This window comes from Gavialis gangeticus, unplaced genomic scaffold, assembly GCF_001723915.1.
Source record: "Gavialis gangeticus isolate Ggan-Ray unplaced genomic scaffold, GavGan_comp1, whole genome shotgun sequence".
Classification (NCBI taxonomy): Eukaryota; Metazoa; Chordata; order Crocodylia; family Gavialidae; genus Gavialis; species Gavialis gangeticus.
Window position 1 is genome coordinate 220,144,533 of NW_017729032.1, and position 15,360 is coordinate 220,159,892.

Consider the following 15,360-nt stretch of genomic DNA (forward strand, 5'->3'; position numbering starts at 1 on the left):
AAAAAAAAAAAAAAAAAAATTGGTCAGTACCAAGACAAAATGCTTTTCTCATAATCTTACTGTCTTTGTAAGGAAACTGACACCGTTGTATTGTACCACTGTTAAAACGTTTGGGGGTGAGGTGCTGACAGAAAGTCTCTCAATTTTGGGAATTGAAAAACTAATCTAATAACATTGGTTCAAACTGTGGAACAGTATTTGCAAGTATGTAAAATATATACATTTTGTGTGCCCCTAGGAATGAACAAAATGGTAGTCAATCATCTGGAGAAACTTTTTGTTACAAATGATGCTGCAACGATCTTAAGAGAGCTGGAGGTAAGTGCTTTGTTATATATTATCTTTTATTTTGGTTGATTATATTGTCAGCTAAATATTTTAACAACTACAAGCTTTTTACTCAGTTTCCCTATTAAGGGTTCCTAGCAAGGATTCAGTTCTATTGGCTAAGCTGCCCACATAAGGTGGTAAAACAGGGCTACTGTTAACAGGTGTGCAGTCAACACATTCAAATCTAGCAAGAGAAAAAGTAGGGCTTTGCAACAAAATGACGTTATAAATGATGACTTTGGTTATTGAATAATAACATTAGTAATACCTTGTTTTCTCTTCCAAATGAGATTAGAATTTAGAGAAAGTTGTGATTTCCAATGTTTTGGGCTTGACTGTGTGGCATAATGCCATGGAAGACTATCTTGAAATGAGATAGTCAACAACAAGAAATTAATATTACAGCTATAGTCATGTGTGTGTCTAACTATTTTGAATTATGTATTTATTTGTGGGCCCAGAGACCTAAACTGAGGGGGCTTCCAGCTGTCGGAACTTGCTGTTTGCCACTGCATCTAACAGCACTGGCAGTGAGGCGTGCAGGTGTATGACAAGCAGTCCCTCAACCGCACCGTCTGCCATGCACTTGTGGCATGGCAGGAAGTGCTGTTGTGTGGATTGTGCGTTAGATCCCATAGTGCCTTTACCTGTGTGTCTTGTAGGGGCCTTAGATTTAGAAGAGCGGAAGATGTCAAAATGCTCAGCGCCACGGCATTTTCAGATGCTTTGCACTCTAAATCAAACACATTCTATAAGAAGCAAAACCTTGCTTCCTCCATCCCAATCATCTGCATTCCTTTTAGATAAACTGTGTTTTTTGTAAAGACTTCTTTGTTTCCATACAAAACGTTAAGATTATGTATTTTTAAAGTTTACTAATTGGGAATGTTAATTCAGTGGCAATGTCTAACCTCTTTGAACAGGTCCAGCATCCTGCTGCCAGAATGATTGTAATGGCTTCCCATATGCAAGAGCAAGAAGTTGGAGATGGAACAAATTTTGTCCTTGTTTTTGCTGGGGCTCTTCTTGAGCTAGCTGAAGACCTTCTGAGAATGGGATTATCAGTTTCTGAGGCAAGTAGTTGATTTTTGATATTTGCATTCGTACGGGACAGGTAATATGTTAGATTAGTGATTTGGGGCTGTATTACTTGGTTGCATCCATAATACACTTGAATATTTTCTTTCTTGCCAGATTAACTTCAGTAACCCTATAGCTAATGAAGAGTAGTGAGTGAATTATCTTAGTTTTACTTTGTCTGTAGACAAGATGTTTGTTATAAAGTCAGTTGACTAATAAAAATGGAGTGGCCAGTACCCCATAATGTTACATGAAAGAGAGCCATTCTCATCTGGAGCAGAGTTGTCCCTCAAATGGAGGAATGACTGTATGCTGACTGTGTGCCTGCTTCTTAGTCATTTTCATCCCTGGGCTGGCACTTTGCTCAGTGCAGAGTGGCTCTCTCCCTACCTATTTACGTAGTGTTGTAATAGCTTCTGTGGTAGGCAGTCACCTCAGGACAGCTGGTTTTGTGCTGCTCTTTAATTGGGAGTAAGTTTACTACAAGATAATATTTAGAGTGAATTAGGAGCAATAATATTGAGGCTGCGCCCTTAGTATTCACTGCCCTTTTTGAGCGATTAAAATTTCTCTCTCAAATTCCATATTACAGTATGCATACACTTTGATATTTTAAGACCCTCCACAAGGAAGCACGCTGAATGTAAATATATGCTATGGGGAGGCCACAGTGTCATAGTTAACTTTTTTGCCTGCATCGCAGGTGATAGAAGGCTATGAAAAGGCCTGCAAGAAAGCCCTAGAAATTCTTCCTGATCTAGTATGCTGTTCTGCAAAAAATCTTCGAGATGTTGAAGAAGTATCATCTTTGCTGCACACCTCAGTAATGAGCAAGCAATATGGCAATGAAGTCTTCCTGGCCAATCTTATTGCTCAGGCATGTGGTAAGTGTGAACAAGTTGGCTGTTTGTACATGTCTATATTGTGTATAGTCTTGTTTTTATTTTTATTTTTTTGGTAAAGTGCTCACATGGCAATTGAATTGAAAGGTATAGTTATCTAATTAGTGTAATTCAGTATTAATAGTTATGAAGACTTAGATTATGAAAGTGGTATTTTTTTCTTGAGCACCTTTTCATGTTGCTTGTTCTTATACACTAGTTTTGGTACAGATAACTTTCTTGCAAGTCATAGCTCAAGGTGAAAATCTGTTTTCGTCTTTTTTTTCTTAGAAGGAAGATTACTGTTGCAGCTACTGGTTTGTAGTTGGAAGACATAATAACTTTAAGTATAATGTGAGAGATGTTATGAGGAGCAGACAGCTCCATTTTCTTAGAACTTGAGAATAACATTTCATCACTGGTGTAATTGTTTCTTCAAAATACAAGAGCCAGATTTGGGCCTTCTATTAAAGTGGATGCTAGGGCTGAACAGAGTCCACTGATTTTCTTATTGTGCTAAATATTATTATTACTTCAGAGTAAAGAGAGTTCAGCTTTCTACTTATTTGTAGCAAGCATGGGAAGTAATATTCCTGCTAATAATATGAAGTATAATTTGGAAGTTCATATTTATTTCAAGAGCATTTGAACAAGCATTTAAATATATTATTTTTATATGAATAGGGCATACAACTTTTGATGCTGTGTTTCCATGTTATATTGATATTATGTAACAATTTTTTTTTCATTTTTCAAACAGTGTCTATTCTTCCTGATTCTGGTCATTTCAATGTTGACAGTATCAGAGTGTGTAAAGTTTTGGTAAGCTCGGAATTTTCTGCCTTGTGAATTGTTATACAGTTTTAATGTAATGTAGCAAGGGGCATACCAGACTTAAAGTAGTTAATTTTTAGGTGATATCAGACTTCTGATATCCCCTGTTTCAGTCTAGATCTTCAGACTTTACTTATTTTGACATTTTTAAAATAAGACTTCAGAAATATCCAGTTGAATTACTTACCTAGCACTCTTAATTTCAGAGTACCTACTGCTATGTCAGATGCACAAACCCTTCTTGGTTTTTTTTGGATTTTAAATCAGATAAAGCACTTGAACTCATAACTCAGATGAAATGCTTAGTCATCAGACCTTCAGTAAAGAGGTACCCAACTTCAGGCTGAGATGGAAGATGATGAAGAAAGCTAAGGGGAGGATCCTGTTGTTTGTCCTTACTCTTAGTAGGATATTAAGCTTGAATAAAGCTTACAGGAGTGGGCAAGTTCATGTTTATTAGTTTACTAGCCAGTTGCCCATCAATAATGATGGGGAGAGGGGACTGGGATGGAGTGCTGCCTCCTAACGCCCCTTGCTGCTGCTGTTCTTCCTTTTGCCAGGGAGTGGGGTGTGGAAGCTGGTCCTTGGTATGGCTTTGGAGTCGTGGCAGCGCACCCCCATGTGTGGAGTGCTCTGATTGGCTGTTTCTGTCAGCCAATCAGAGTGTGAATAAATTGTTACAGACAGGCAGGCAGACAGACTTAGGCTTTTATAATATTAGAATTTTTTGCTAAACCTTTCCTTGGCTGCATTTCTTTTCTTTAAAAAAAAATGGAGAGAGAGGTTACTTCAGGTTTATAATTTTTACAGCTATAGAACACTCACATCTATGAGTTCTACAGGAGTGTGTCCTGTATTCCTCAGTCACTTAAGTTTTTTCTCCATTCCTTGGAGTACATGCACATGCCACACTGTTCAAACATGCATTTTTTAAAAACAGAATAAGAGCTAATGATGTAGTTCTTCAGTGGAATATAGCCAGCAGTGTGATCTTTTTTTTTTTTTTTTTTTATTCTCTCCTATTTTTTCTTTTTAGGGCTCTGGTATCTCTGCCTCTTCAGTACTTCATGGCATGGTTTTTAAAAAGGAAACCGAGGGAGATGTGACTTCTGTCAAAGATGCTAAAATAGCTGTTTATTCCTGTCCTTTTGATGGCACAATAACTGAAACCAAGGTATGTTGGTGTCCTAAATATGTTGTGTAGCAATTTATGCACACGCATTCAGTACTCAGTGTGTGGTTTTTATTGTAACAGTGTTAAGATCTTAACATGGTTTGGGAATTGCTGAGCTAAAATGTCTTTACATAAGGACTGCTGACATGGCAACATACAACAAAGATCTCAGTATAGAAACCTTATTTGAATGCATGTAGAATTGAAGGCTGAGAATATTTTTGTGTTCCCTGTGCATAATTTAGTTGTGCTTTCATGAATCTCTAACCTTTGATACTAACCTAATTGTAAGAACCTGTAGCATGCCATGATGGTAGATGATTTAAAATTATCTTTAAAGTTAAAGGCGCTGGGTTGAAGCTGCATTGTGATGGCTTAATTTTTCTTCTGTTGAAAAATTCTGTAATGAGGTTAGCGACTGCTGTAGTTGCCTTGATGACATGTAGGCTATGCTAAGAGGTTTTATTTTGTCTTTCCCTTTTTTCTGGTGTAAATCAGTTTGGACCATTTCTTCTCATTGGCCTGTTTCCATCCGTTTATGGATGACACTAATTATTTTTGTTCAAACACATTAGCATATATTACCTTCCCCAATATCTGGCTTATAGTTTAACAGCAGGAGTGGTGACTGCAAACTTATTTTGTATTTGAGTATTATGGTTATGACTTTCTTCTTTCACAAAGCTCTTAAGCTATGCCAGGCCTGACATCTTAACTATTCTGAGGAATATATTTTGGTAATATTCTGGACAGGTGATTGGAAGATTTTGGCACTGCTGTACATGACTGCTTATTTTTGAGGACAGATATTACATCTTTTCCCTATAGAGCATGCTGAGCTTAACTAAACAGGCATTTTAAATAGTTGTTTGTACATAGAATATTACACAGGATACAAACTACCTAATGGAAACTATTTTTGACCGTACTGATGTTCTTTGTTAACACGAACACTCTGAATTGTGGGCTAGATGTCCAGGTAATCTTTACGGAGGGCTTTCAGTGTGAGACCTTGCCTCTGTTGATGGTCCAGAGCCCAACTTTGTTGACCAGAAATCAATGTTAAACTCCTCCATTGTTCTCGCTCATGACTGAGACAGTGATTAAACGTGTTGTTATGAGTGGCAAGGGTTTGTTACTACTTGTCAAAATTTGTCTCTTAAGACCTCGCATATTAGTTCACATGATTTGTAAATTTAAAAATATTCCCGTTTTCATAGGGCACTGTGCTGATAAAGAATGCTGAAGAACTGATGAGTTTCAGCAGAGGAGAAGAAAATCTAATGGAGCTGCAGGTTAAGACCATTGCTGATGCTGGTGCAAATGTAATAGTAACAGGTGGCAAAGTGGCAGATATGGCACTTCATTATGCCAACAAATACCATCTGATGTTAGTCAGGTAAGGATTATAATGACCTGATGGTTGAAAATCAGGCCTATTAAAAATTCATCAGATATTTTTTCTGTATCTGAATGTCCTCAAGTATATGTATGTATTTGCCTTCTAGCATAGAGTGAAGTTGAGTACTTATTTTAGGTCAGTGGAATTTATGGTATCTTGCTAAACATAACTGTGGCTCTTTGATAGTGTACCACATCTTGTGTGATGTATAGCTTTGTTGTAATTATCTATATACCAGGGGCGGGCAATTATTTTGGATGGAGGGCTGCTTGAGTTTTGGTGAGCTGTTGGGGGCTGCAAGGGTAGCCATGCCCCTTGAGAGGTGCTCCGCCCCCTGATTGCCAACTTGGGACCAGAAGTCCCACCCTTAACCCCTAACCTTTGCCACTGGAAATCCCTTCCCTTGCCCTCTGGAAATACTCCTTTTGGGAGGGGAGAGTTGCCATCCTGGAACCAGAAAAAAATCAAATTATACACTAAAAGTCAAACAGCTACTATAATATATTTTAATTTTATTACAGAAAATATTTTTGTCATGTTTTGTGTTTGCGTAGTGTATATAGAGAAGATTGCATAATAACTCAAAAAGTCTTTTGTATGTTGTGTGTGGGGTGTAGTTGGAGGTGTGGCTCTGTATGTGGAGGGGCAGTAGGGTATGTTGGAGGTATGTGTGTATACAAGTGGGGCTGTGGGAGCAGGGTGTGGGTGTCAGGTTTGCGGGGAGGTTTGGGGACTCCACCCACACACTCTTCCCCCATGGGGCAAAGCCCACTGGCCACAGCAGCAGCAGGTGGGGCATTTGGGGTGCTCATGCCCAGTGCAGGCACTGCTGCCAGCGGCATCGTGGGGGTGAGGAGTGCAGTCAGGCTGGCCTGCCTTTATTGCACGGGGCTCCCAGTGATGCACGTGCAACTCCTGCACTTGCATGCTACTGGGGGAAGCCCTGCACGATGGAGCCGGCTGCCTTCCCTGCTTCCTGCTGTGCGGGTCTCAGGACTCTGCTGGAAGTAGAGGGGAGCCCCGGCCCCTGCTTCCCTGTGGAGTCACAGGACCTGCACAGCAGGGAGTGAAGGCAGCAGGACTTCACCCGGTGGTACATGAGTGTGGGAGCTGCGCATGCGCTGCAGGGACCCCTGTGTGATAAAAGGCGGGCCGGTCCCCTCGCCCCCACATTCAGCGCTGTCTGGAGCCACACGCTGCCAGTGGCATTGCCTGCACCAGGTGCAAGCACCCCTGCCTGTTCTTGCTTCTGCAGCTGGTGGTAGGGACTGTGTGCCATAGGTGGGGGAAGTGTGTCTGGGGGTCCCACACCCTGCCCACCCGAGTTCTGTGCTCCCACTGTCCCCCAGGTGTGGGCTCCATGCTGCTGCCAGCCCTAGCCTCATGCTCCTGCCCAGCTGCAGCTCCCCCGACACTTCTCTGCCTGGTGCCTGGAGCAAGTGGGACACCAGGGAAGCCAAGCAGGTCCCCTGGTGGCTGCAGCAGTGGCAGCAGCAGCAGTCCCGTCCAGAAACTGCGCTGGCTGGGCCGGGCCCTTCTGTGCACAGGATGGGAGTGAGGTGGAATAGGGTATGTTGGGTGGGGGCTGTATGTGTGGGTGCCTCGCTCCCACCCTCATGGGTGGAAGGTCTGGGTTGGGTGCTATTAGTTGGTGGGTACCCACGGGCTGTATTTTTGCCCGCCCCGGTATATACTGTCAAGCTCTTCATTTGCAAGTAACTTTGCATTTCAAGAACTGAGAACTCTTCCTCTTTACTAAATCTACCAATAAATACCGAGTAAGCAGGTTGGAGTAACACAACCTGCTTTTTGTAGTGTGCAGAAGTGTGTATTCCAACTACCAGTAGTTTATAAATGGAAGCACTGAAATCTGGCCATTTAGTCACATATATAAGTAATATATATATTACTTATATATATTACTTAAACACACACCACACATGCACCACACACAGTCTGTTCAGTTTAGGCAGTCTGTGCCTAAAATATATATAATATATAAACTGCATCTACGTATAAAATGCATTTTCTTTATAAAGTGAATTAACCTGCACACTAGAAAGTGACTAAATGGCCAGATTTCAGTGCTTTCATTTATAAACTACTGGTAGTTGGAATGCACACTTCTGCACACTACAAAAAGCAGCTTGTGTTACTCCAACCTGCTTACTCAGTATTTATTGGTAGATTTAGTAAAGAGGAAGAGTTCTCAGTTCTTGAATTGCAAAATATATAAAAATAAAATCTTGGCTGTGTGTAGAAAAGGTAGTTCTGTTGATACAAATTTGAATTGACAGTTAAATGGTTAGAGCTACATTTTCAGAAAACTGGCATTGGATTCCCAGGCAAAGCTTGATCTAATACAAAAACCTGATGGGAATGGTAGTCTTTGACAGGTGACTAAACCTGTTTCCCTTTTGGTACAGTTCAGAGATGGGCATTGTTCTCCTAACGGATGGTGTAAGGTTTAATAATGCACAATGATATTTAATTACGTGAAGATTAATATCCTAAGTAACAAATGCGTAGAGGATTAAAAAATGTGTTTTAGTTGCATTAAAACTGATAACATTATATATGTCAGCATGAAACAATTGCAGAAGTGTGCTAGTGATGACCTCATCATGTTGTAAGTTGATGCCCTCATCATGTTGTAATAGCCATCACTAAACTAGTTTGATAGCATCATGACATACTATCAGATTACGTAGAAAAGGTTTTTCTTTATACATATAGTTTTGGGAACTGCATCACTAAAAGGAATCCTTTTTTTTTTTTAAGGTTGAACTCAAAATGGGATCTCAGGAGACTCTGTAAAACTGTTGGTGCAGCTGCTCTTCCTAGACTGGTAAGCAGTTTACAAACAAGTTGGGGGGTGGGGTGGGGAGAGACCTTTCGTCAATAGAATCTTCTGATTTCTGTTTTTTCTTTCCAGATTCCACCTACGCCAGAAGAAATGGGTCATTGTGATAGTGTTTACTTGTCAGAGGTTGGGGATACACAAGTTGTTGTGTTTAAGCATGGTATGTTTCTTTTCAAGGGTGATGTAGTGGTACTGTCATTAATAGATGGTTATAAATGTTTTCTGTTCTAATATATTCTCCAAAGAATTATGTCTACATGTCTTTACAGAAAAGGAAGATGGCTCCATAGCTACTATACTTATCCGTGGATCTACAGACAATTTAATGGATGATGTAGAGAGAGCAGTAGATGATGGTGTTAATACTTTCAAAGTACTCACTAGGGTGAGTAAACTTCCTCCTCCCTAAGTTTTTAGATAAAGATGTTTGGGTTAAGACTATAGCCTGCTGATCTTAATTGTGATGCTTGGATGATATAAAGGATCTCGAAGCCATTTTGCAACCTCTGCATGTGGCCATTTCCTCTGCTTCCTCTACAGCCATTATGTAGGGAATGAGTTATGGCTAGTGCGCTGAGTGGTCTCTCTTCTATTAGCCAAGATACAGTTCCTTGTAGACAGATAAAGCTGGTGTGACTAGACAACACCATGCCCAGTGAATCAGTGGGTTGACTTGACCATTTCACCAGGCTTGTGTCATAGCTATTGAAAACTGGTTGCAGCCAACAATCTGGACATTGGTTTGCATTACCTTTGGTGATGATGGTTTGAGTTGTATAAGCAGGCTTAGAAAGCATACAGGAAGCAAGTTGAGTTTGTGTATTAGAACAGCTCAGTTTTCTAATAAAACTGTACATTTCAGTGATACAATTAAGAGATTGACTTGAAAGTAGCAGAAATAGTTGAAGACCTTTGTGTGCAGGTTTGATAAATAGTATAGGAAAAGCTTTTGGAAATGCTTTTCTTGGTCAGATGTTTTTTAATCTTGCTAATGCTTGAGTAAAGTCTATGAGTTCTTTGTCAGCTAAGAATAACAAAATTGTTCAACTGTTTGGGAGAACAGTTATGGGATAGATAGATCAGCTGGAGAGAAATTACCAATCTACAGTGTTTTTCTTATATTTCCAAAGCAAGTTGTGTTGTTGAGTTTTATAAAAACAGATTTATTCTTGGTGCTTCTATTTTGTTGTTTTGTTTGTCCCCCCCCCCAAAAATATTTGAAACTGGATATATTTTTACCTTTGGTGATTTTAACCAGTAAAACCTACCTCTACACAAATGCAGGAATAAAAATCAGCTTTAATATTCTCCTCATATTAAGATTACAGAAATTGGTTCTAGAAGTTAAAGATGTAATAGTTTCTATGGAGTAAAGATGCATTGAAACACTTAATGATGTATTTTCTGGGGTTTGGTTCACAGGACAAGCGTCTTGTCCCTGGAGGTGGTGCAACAGAAATTGAGTTGGCCAAGCAGATCACGTCCTATGGAGAGGTACATCTTATCATTCTGTGTTGTTGTTGTTGCTGCTTATTATAAATGTTTTACTATTTTACGTACTAAACCGTTTTCAAAATTCACTTTAGACCTGTCCTGGGCTAGATCAGTATGCTATCAAGAAATTTGCTGAGGCCTTTGAAGCCATTCCCCGAGCACTGGCAGAAAATTCTGGAGTAAAGGCTAATGAAGTTATCTCCAACCTGTATGCAGTGCATCAAGAAGGCAACAAAAATGTTGGATTTGATATTGAGGTTAGTAGTCCCATACTCTTTGTCAATCCCTTGCAGTTGAGGATGTTTGTTTGCCATGAATGTGTTATCTGTGGGTCTGAAAATGGCTGATGAGGCCAGTCTGGGATTGACAGACTCTCAGTGACTGAGTGTTGCAGGATGGAGTTGAGAACACTCTTGTCAACAACAGAATCTCAAGAGGGTCTTCAAAATGCTCCTTGATGGCTTCCCTTTCCTTGATCAGGCCTCCTCCATCCTTGGATGTCAAGAGGGTTAGTCTGAGTGCTTGGACCGTAGATGGGTTTGAAAAAAATGTACATATCCTGGATGTTAGTGAGTGGTGTGAATGTCTTTCACTGTGTCTTCCCACCATCTGTTCTTCATATTGCAGGTTCTCTTTTGGATCTGTGCCATGGCTCGTTGGAGATTCAGTTTCTTTTGCTTGGAATTGATGTGGCTTGCTGTTGATCAGCTCTTGGATCTCTTGGTCATTCTTATCAAACCAGTCTTGATGTTTCCTGGTAGAGAAACCAAGTGTCTCTTCGCAGGCGCTGATGATGGTGGACTGAGGCACCCCAAGCGCTGCTGACATTCTGCCATTATTGTTGATTGGAATTCTCTAGGTTTTTTTTTTTTTTTTTTTTTTTTTGTTTTTTTTTTTGAGGCACTGGTGAAAGAGGTCTTGCTTGAATGGGTCCTTGTGTCCTTCAGCATTGATCTTCCATTGGCATTGCTTCTGTTTCTGCTGCAGCTGTCATTTGGGAGCTGGTTTGAGTGACATGACTGAGTGGATGAGTCAGTGATCAGTCCAGCAATCATTAGCTCCCAGCATAGCTCAAGTGATGCAGACATCTTTGCGATCCCAGGTGGCACAAGCAATGGCATAGTCAATCAGGTACCAGTGCTTAGATTGTGGGTGTTGCCATGATGTCCTGCGCGTTTTTCTGGCAGAACAGGGTGTTGGTGAATCCATGTTACGTGCATTTGGCCTAGAGAAGGATGTTGTTGGAGTTGACCTTTACTCTTTCCTTGCTGACGGTTTCGTGCCAGAGGTTTGAGTTCCTTCCAACTCTGAAGTTAAAATTGCTGAGAAGAATAAGTTTGTCTCCATCTGGAACATAAGAAAGGACTTGGTCAAGGCTGGCATAGAATTCCTCCTTGGTTTCATTGGTGGCATCAAGAGTCAGGGCATACATGCTGATGACAGCGGCGTATCAGTTCCCTTTCATTCAGTTTAAGATGGAGTCATGAGTCATAAATTCTGATAGGGAACTCACTGAGCTGATTTATGAGTTCATTCTAGATGGCAAAACCAACTTGGGGAAGCTGGCATTCTCTTTCCTGTTTGGCATTCCAGAAGGGGGTGTAGCCACTGCCTTGTTCTTCGAGCTGCCCGTTTCTTGCTCACCAGGTCTCGCTCAGTGCAGCAATGTTGGTGCTTGAGTTTTTGAGCCATGATTGTGGTGTGTAGTGCTTTGGGTGTTCACTATTACAGTTGTACCTGAAAGTCCTGATGTTTCAGGTCCCAAAATTGAATGCGTGTCTTGGTTGATTTTGACCTCAGTAAAGGTGATCCCACTGGATGTGGTTCTCCAGCCAGGAGGAAGATAGACAGGCTGTGTTTAGGACACCTTTTCTAGCTCCCTTCCCGTGTGGGGTAAGCAGAGAGAATCCTGAAGAGGGCTGTGCAGTCAGTTGCGGTTGCCAAATTGTACCTCTGCCTCATCCAAGTGTGAGATGACCTTGTAACTGCCACCTTCATGCCAGGTCATAACTGGGAGCTTTCCAGACCACTCAATCCTGTTCCTGTGGTCACTAGCTGGTTGCCAAAAGGGTTGAAAAATGTGCTCATTTTTATGGAAGATGCCCGAGTGTGATTTCTTTTACTGAGGAGAAGCTGCCGTGTGGAAGCTGATGTATAAGGTGCTGCTGTAGTGGTTGGTGGTGTGCTAACAGTGTCCAATTCATTAAACACCTAATGGATAAGAATTGCATTAGCACATAAATAAGGAACAGCTTATAGGAAAGTTGTAGTTCTTCAACAGCAGATAAACCAGCATTAAAAACAGGGTGGGCATAGTTTTGTGTAGGTGAAATGAGGCTATGCTTTACTCTGGGGGAGGTGCCTCTGGTAATTCCATTTATTTATTTAAGTTGGTTGGAAATCTTATTTGTTAGAAGGACATAAAATCAAGGAAGCAGCACTATTCCCTTAACATCCATTAGACAACTGGTGTTCAGGAAAATGCGGGAAGATCTACTTTGAAGTGAGGGGGGAAAGAGGTGAGAACTTTGAAGAGATTTTATTTTTTTAATTATTTTTTTTCTGGTGACAGGCTGAGGTTGCAGCTGTGAAGGATATGTTGGAAGCTGGTGTGTTAGACACATACCTTGGAAAACACTGGGCCATCAAGCTGGCTACAAATGCTGCAATAACTGTGCTCAGAGTAGATCAGGTAGGTTGAAAATCTGCCCTTAGGAGCAATAATATTGAAATGGTTGTCTTACCGTGTAGAATGCCTATGAGACCTTCTTGTAAGGTATGCAAGGCATTAAAAACAAAATGGTAACCTGAAGATGCATTATTTGTATTCAGGTCCTGAAACAGTGGAGCATGTAACTGCACTCCGTGAGATGATCTTGTTTGATTTAATCTCTGGCCTATGGTTTCTTGCTCTTTTCACTTGTGACAATGAAGTTTTCTGTTCTGCTAAGAGTTAAAGAAGATGCATATCTTATCTCAATAGAAGATGGCTTCCATTTTTCATTAATGAAAGTACTTCCTATGGTTTAAAATGGAAGGAGAACTCAATATGGTTCTTGGTAATTAAAATGACATGGTATTTTAAGCAATATTATAAATAATATATTTGCTTATAAAACTTGTGTAGATTATTATGGCAAAACCAGCAGGTGGTCCAAAAGCCCCCAAACAAGGCCATTGGGATAAGGATGACTGGAAAGATGAAACTGCAGAATAGTGTACAGTAAGGTACAGTGCAACTTGCTGTTAGAGAGGTTTTTTGCATGAATGCATTTGCAGTCACAAAGGTAATCTCTCACTTGCTTTCAAGAGCACTTGTATGGGCAGTGTCACTGTCTAACCATCTGTTGGTGGTCTTCCACAAGTTGTACCTTAATATGAATTACTTGAATTTTACTGTGGGGTAAGTAGAACAAGTAGACCAAAGTTCTAGCTTTTTACTGTATTACAGCAAACAGTTATTTAAAATTAACCTGTAGCAGGAAAAAAACTTGCAGCCTGTGTCATGCTGTGAAATTCTGATTCCTGGAGATAGCGATTTAAGTATAAACAGTTCCTGGTTTTAAAATGTGTTTAAACGCTTCTCAAAATATCTTGCATGTATCCTACTCGCTAATTTGTATTCTGCAAACTACTTAAACAGTATTTTTTTTCTAGTGGCAAGGCTGTAAGTTGCATGCAAACCTGAGATTTTAACAGGTTCTTTTGTATCACCTGCTGACCATGCCATTGCCAGTTATTAAAGATGTAACCAAGGAAGTTTTTAAGTTTTTGAATTGTTGGCTAACGTACAAATAATAAGACACATTCATGAGTTTGTAAGGGTGTGAAAATATTAAACCTGCATGAGTTTAGTGAATGAGGATTTAAATGCATGATGCAGGCCACAAAAATCCCAAATAGTTATGTAATGTATTATTTTACTTATTTTAAAGATCATCATGGCAAAACCGGCTGGTGGACCCAAACCTCCATCGGGAAAGAAAGATTGGGATGAAGACCAAAATGATTGAACAGTTTAATTGTACTTCCTAAATAAAATAGGGTTGTGTGTGTTTTGTAGTACTCCAGTTGGGGCATGTTCTGATGTCTTATTCCTCACATTAAGTTATGAGACTGTCTAGTAAAAAGTGCAGAATCTCTACCACTTCAATAAATGCACTTGCAATATAAAATTTGTTAGACCATTTGTTCCATTAAATAATCTTTTAGCCTTATTTTCTCTTTATATTGCAAGAGAAACTGATTTTGCTTTCTAAGTGTTAATCTGACTTGAGTTATTTAAAGCACTTCTTTATGTTCTGGTAGTGTGGTAGGGATTTTGTAGCTGTGTTGATGGTCCAGGAATTGAGCAAGAGGCAAGGCTTTTTTTTGAGTGGTATCTTTCATTGGACCAGCTGCATGGCTGGGATAAAGTTAGACATGTTTTCAAATGCAAGGCATTCTCATTAGGACTTTGCATTCAGATGCTTGTCTAACTTTATCCCAAGTGTGCAATTGGTTCAGTAAAAGATACTACTCAAAAAAAGCCTTGCCTCTTGAATAACTAACATAACTCCTATGTTCCTAATGTTAAAAAAACAAACTGGCATCTGTGATTTTAATCTTGAATTCGGGGGGAGGAATCAGTAAAGTGCTGGACATTAGGGCTGTGCAAAGCTTCAGTAGGTGATTCAATTCGGAGATTTAGCCCGATTCAGCAGCCGAATCCAAATTGAATCGGGAGACCCGTTAAAAGGTCGGAATCAAATCAGAAGCCTCCAAATCTATTTGGAGAGATTCAGCTGTAGACTATATACAGGTAGCAGTCCTTGATGATGCTGGACACAGCTGCCTCCAGCTGGTAAGTCTGTTGTGGTGGGGAGAGGGAAGGGGCATTGAGGTGTGGGGGCTGGCAGATCAACACCCCCCACAGCAAGAGAGGGGCTGGGACAGTGGCTAGGACAAGCTGCCCAGTGGGGGTAGGAAGGCACGGGACTCAGAGGGGGACTCCTGCCACTGCGCTGCTGGTCTGGGAATTCTAAATATACAGCAGAGCTGCCCAGCTATTCATAGCGGTAGCTTTTCACTTGAGATGTGTTTTGTAGAGCCATTAGCTTCTATCTTAAAAATATCTATGGTAGTTAAATCTTTTAAAAGATGTGGCTAAGATTTACCAAGAGAAGTGTGAGGAACAGAGCAAGCAAACGATCTAAAAGAAGGAAGAAACATGCACAGCTGTTAATGCAAGTCCTAGCTAAATAAGGACTGAGATGTAAAAAAAAAAACAAAAAAAAAAGTTTTGAATACGAAGCATTCCTTT

At 40.4% G+C, this 15,360-nt stretch overlaps 1 protein-coding gene across 2 annotated transcripts in view; it reads left to right on the top strand.

Annotated features, from left to right (window-relative positions):
- The window catches only part of CCT8 (chaperonin containing TCP1 subunit 8), a 16,718-nt gene extending 2,485 nt beyond the window's left edge, over positions 1-14,233 (top strand). Inside the window, exons 3-16 of one of the 2 annotated variants that reach the window (XM_019524254.1) lie at positions 239-318; positions 1,254-1,403; positions 2,114-2,294; positions 3,052-3,113; positions 4,162-4,299; positions 5,520-5,698; positions 8,483-8,549; positions 8,637-8,724; positions 8,834-8,949; positions 9,987-10,058; positions 10,151-10,315; positions 12,631-12,750; positions 13,186-13,286; positions 13,994-14,079. In XM_019524254.1, the coding sequence (XP_019379799.1) occupies positions 239-318; positions 1,254-1,403; positions 2,114-2,294; positions 3,052-3,113; positions 4,162-4,299; positions 5,520-5,698; positions 8,483-8,549; positions 8,637-8,724; positions 8,834-8,949; positions 9,987-10,058; positions 10,151-10,315; positions 12,631-12,750; positions 13,186-13,275 (1,508 nt within the window). In that variant the 3' untranslated portion in view covers positions 13,276-13,286; positions 13,994-14,079. Of the gene's footprint in view, positions 1-238; positions 319-1,253; positions 1,404-2,113; positions 2,295-3,051; positions 3,114-4,161; positions 4,300-5,519; positions 5,699-8,482; positions 8,550-8,636; positions 8,725-8,833; positions 8,950-9,986; positions 10,059-10,150; positions 10,316-12,630; positions 12,751-13,185; positions 13,287-13,993 lie in introns of both variants that reach the window. The other variant, XM_019524255.1, reaches the window with a different exon arrangement.
- Positions 14,234-15,360: the final 1,127 nt, after the last annotated feature.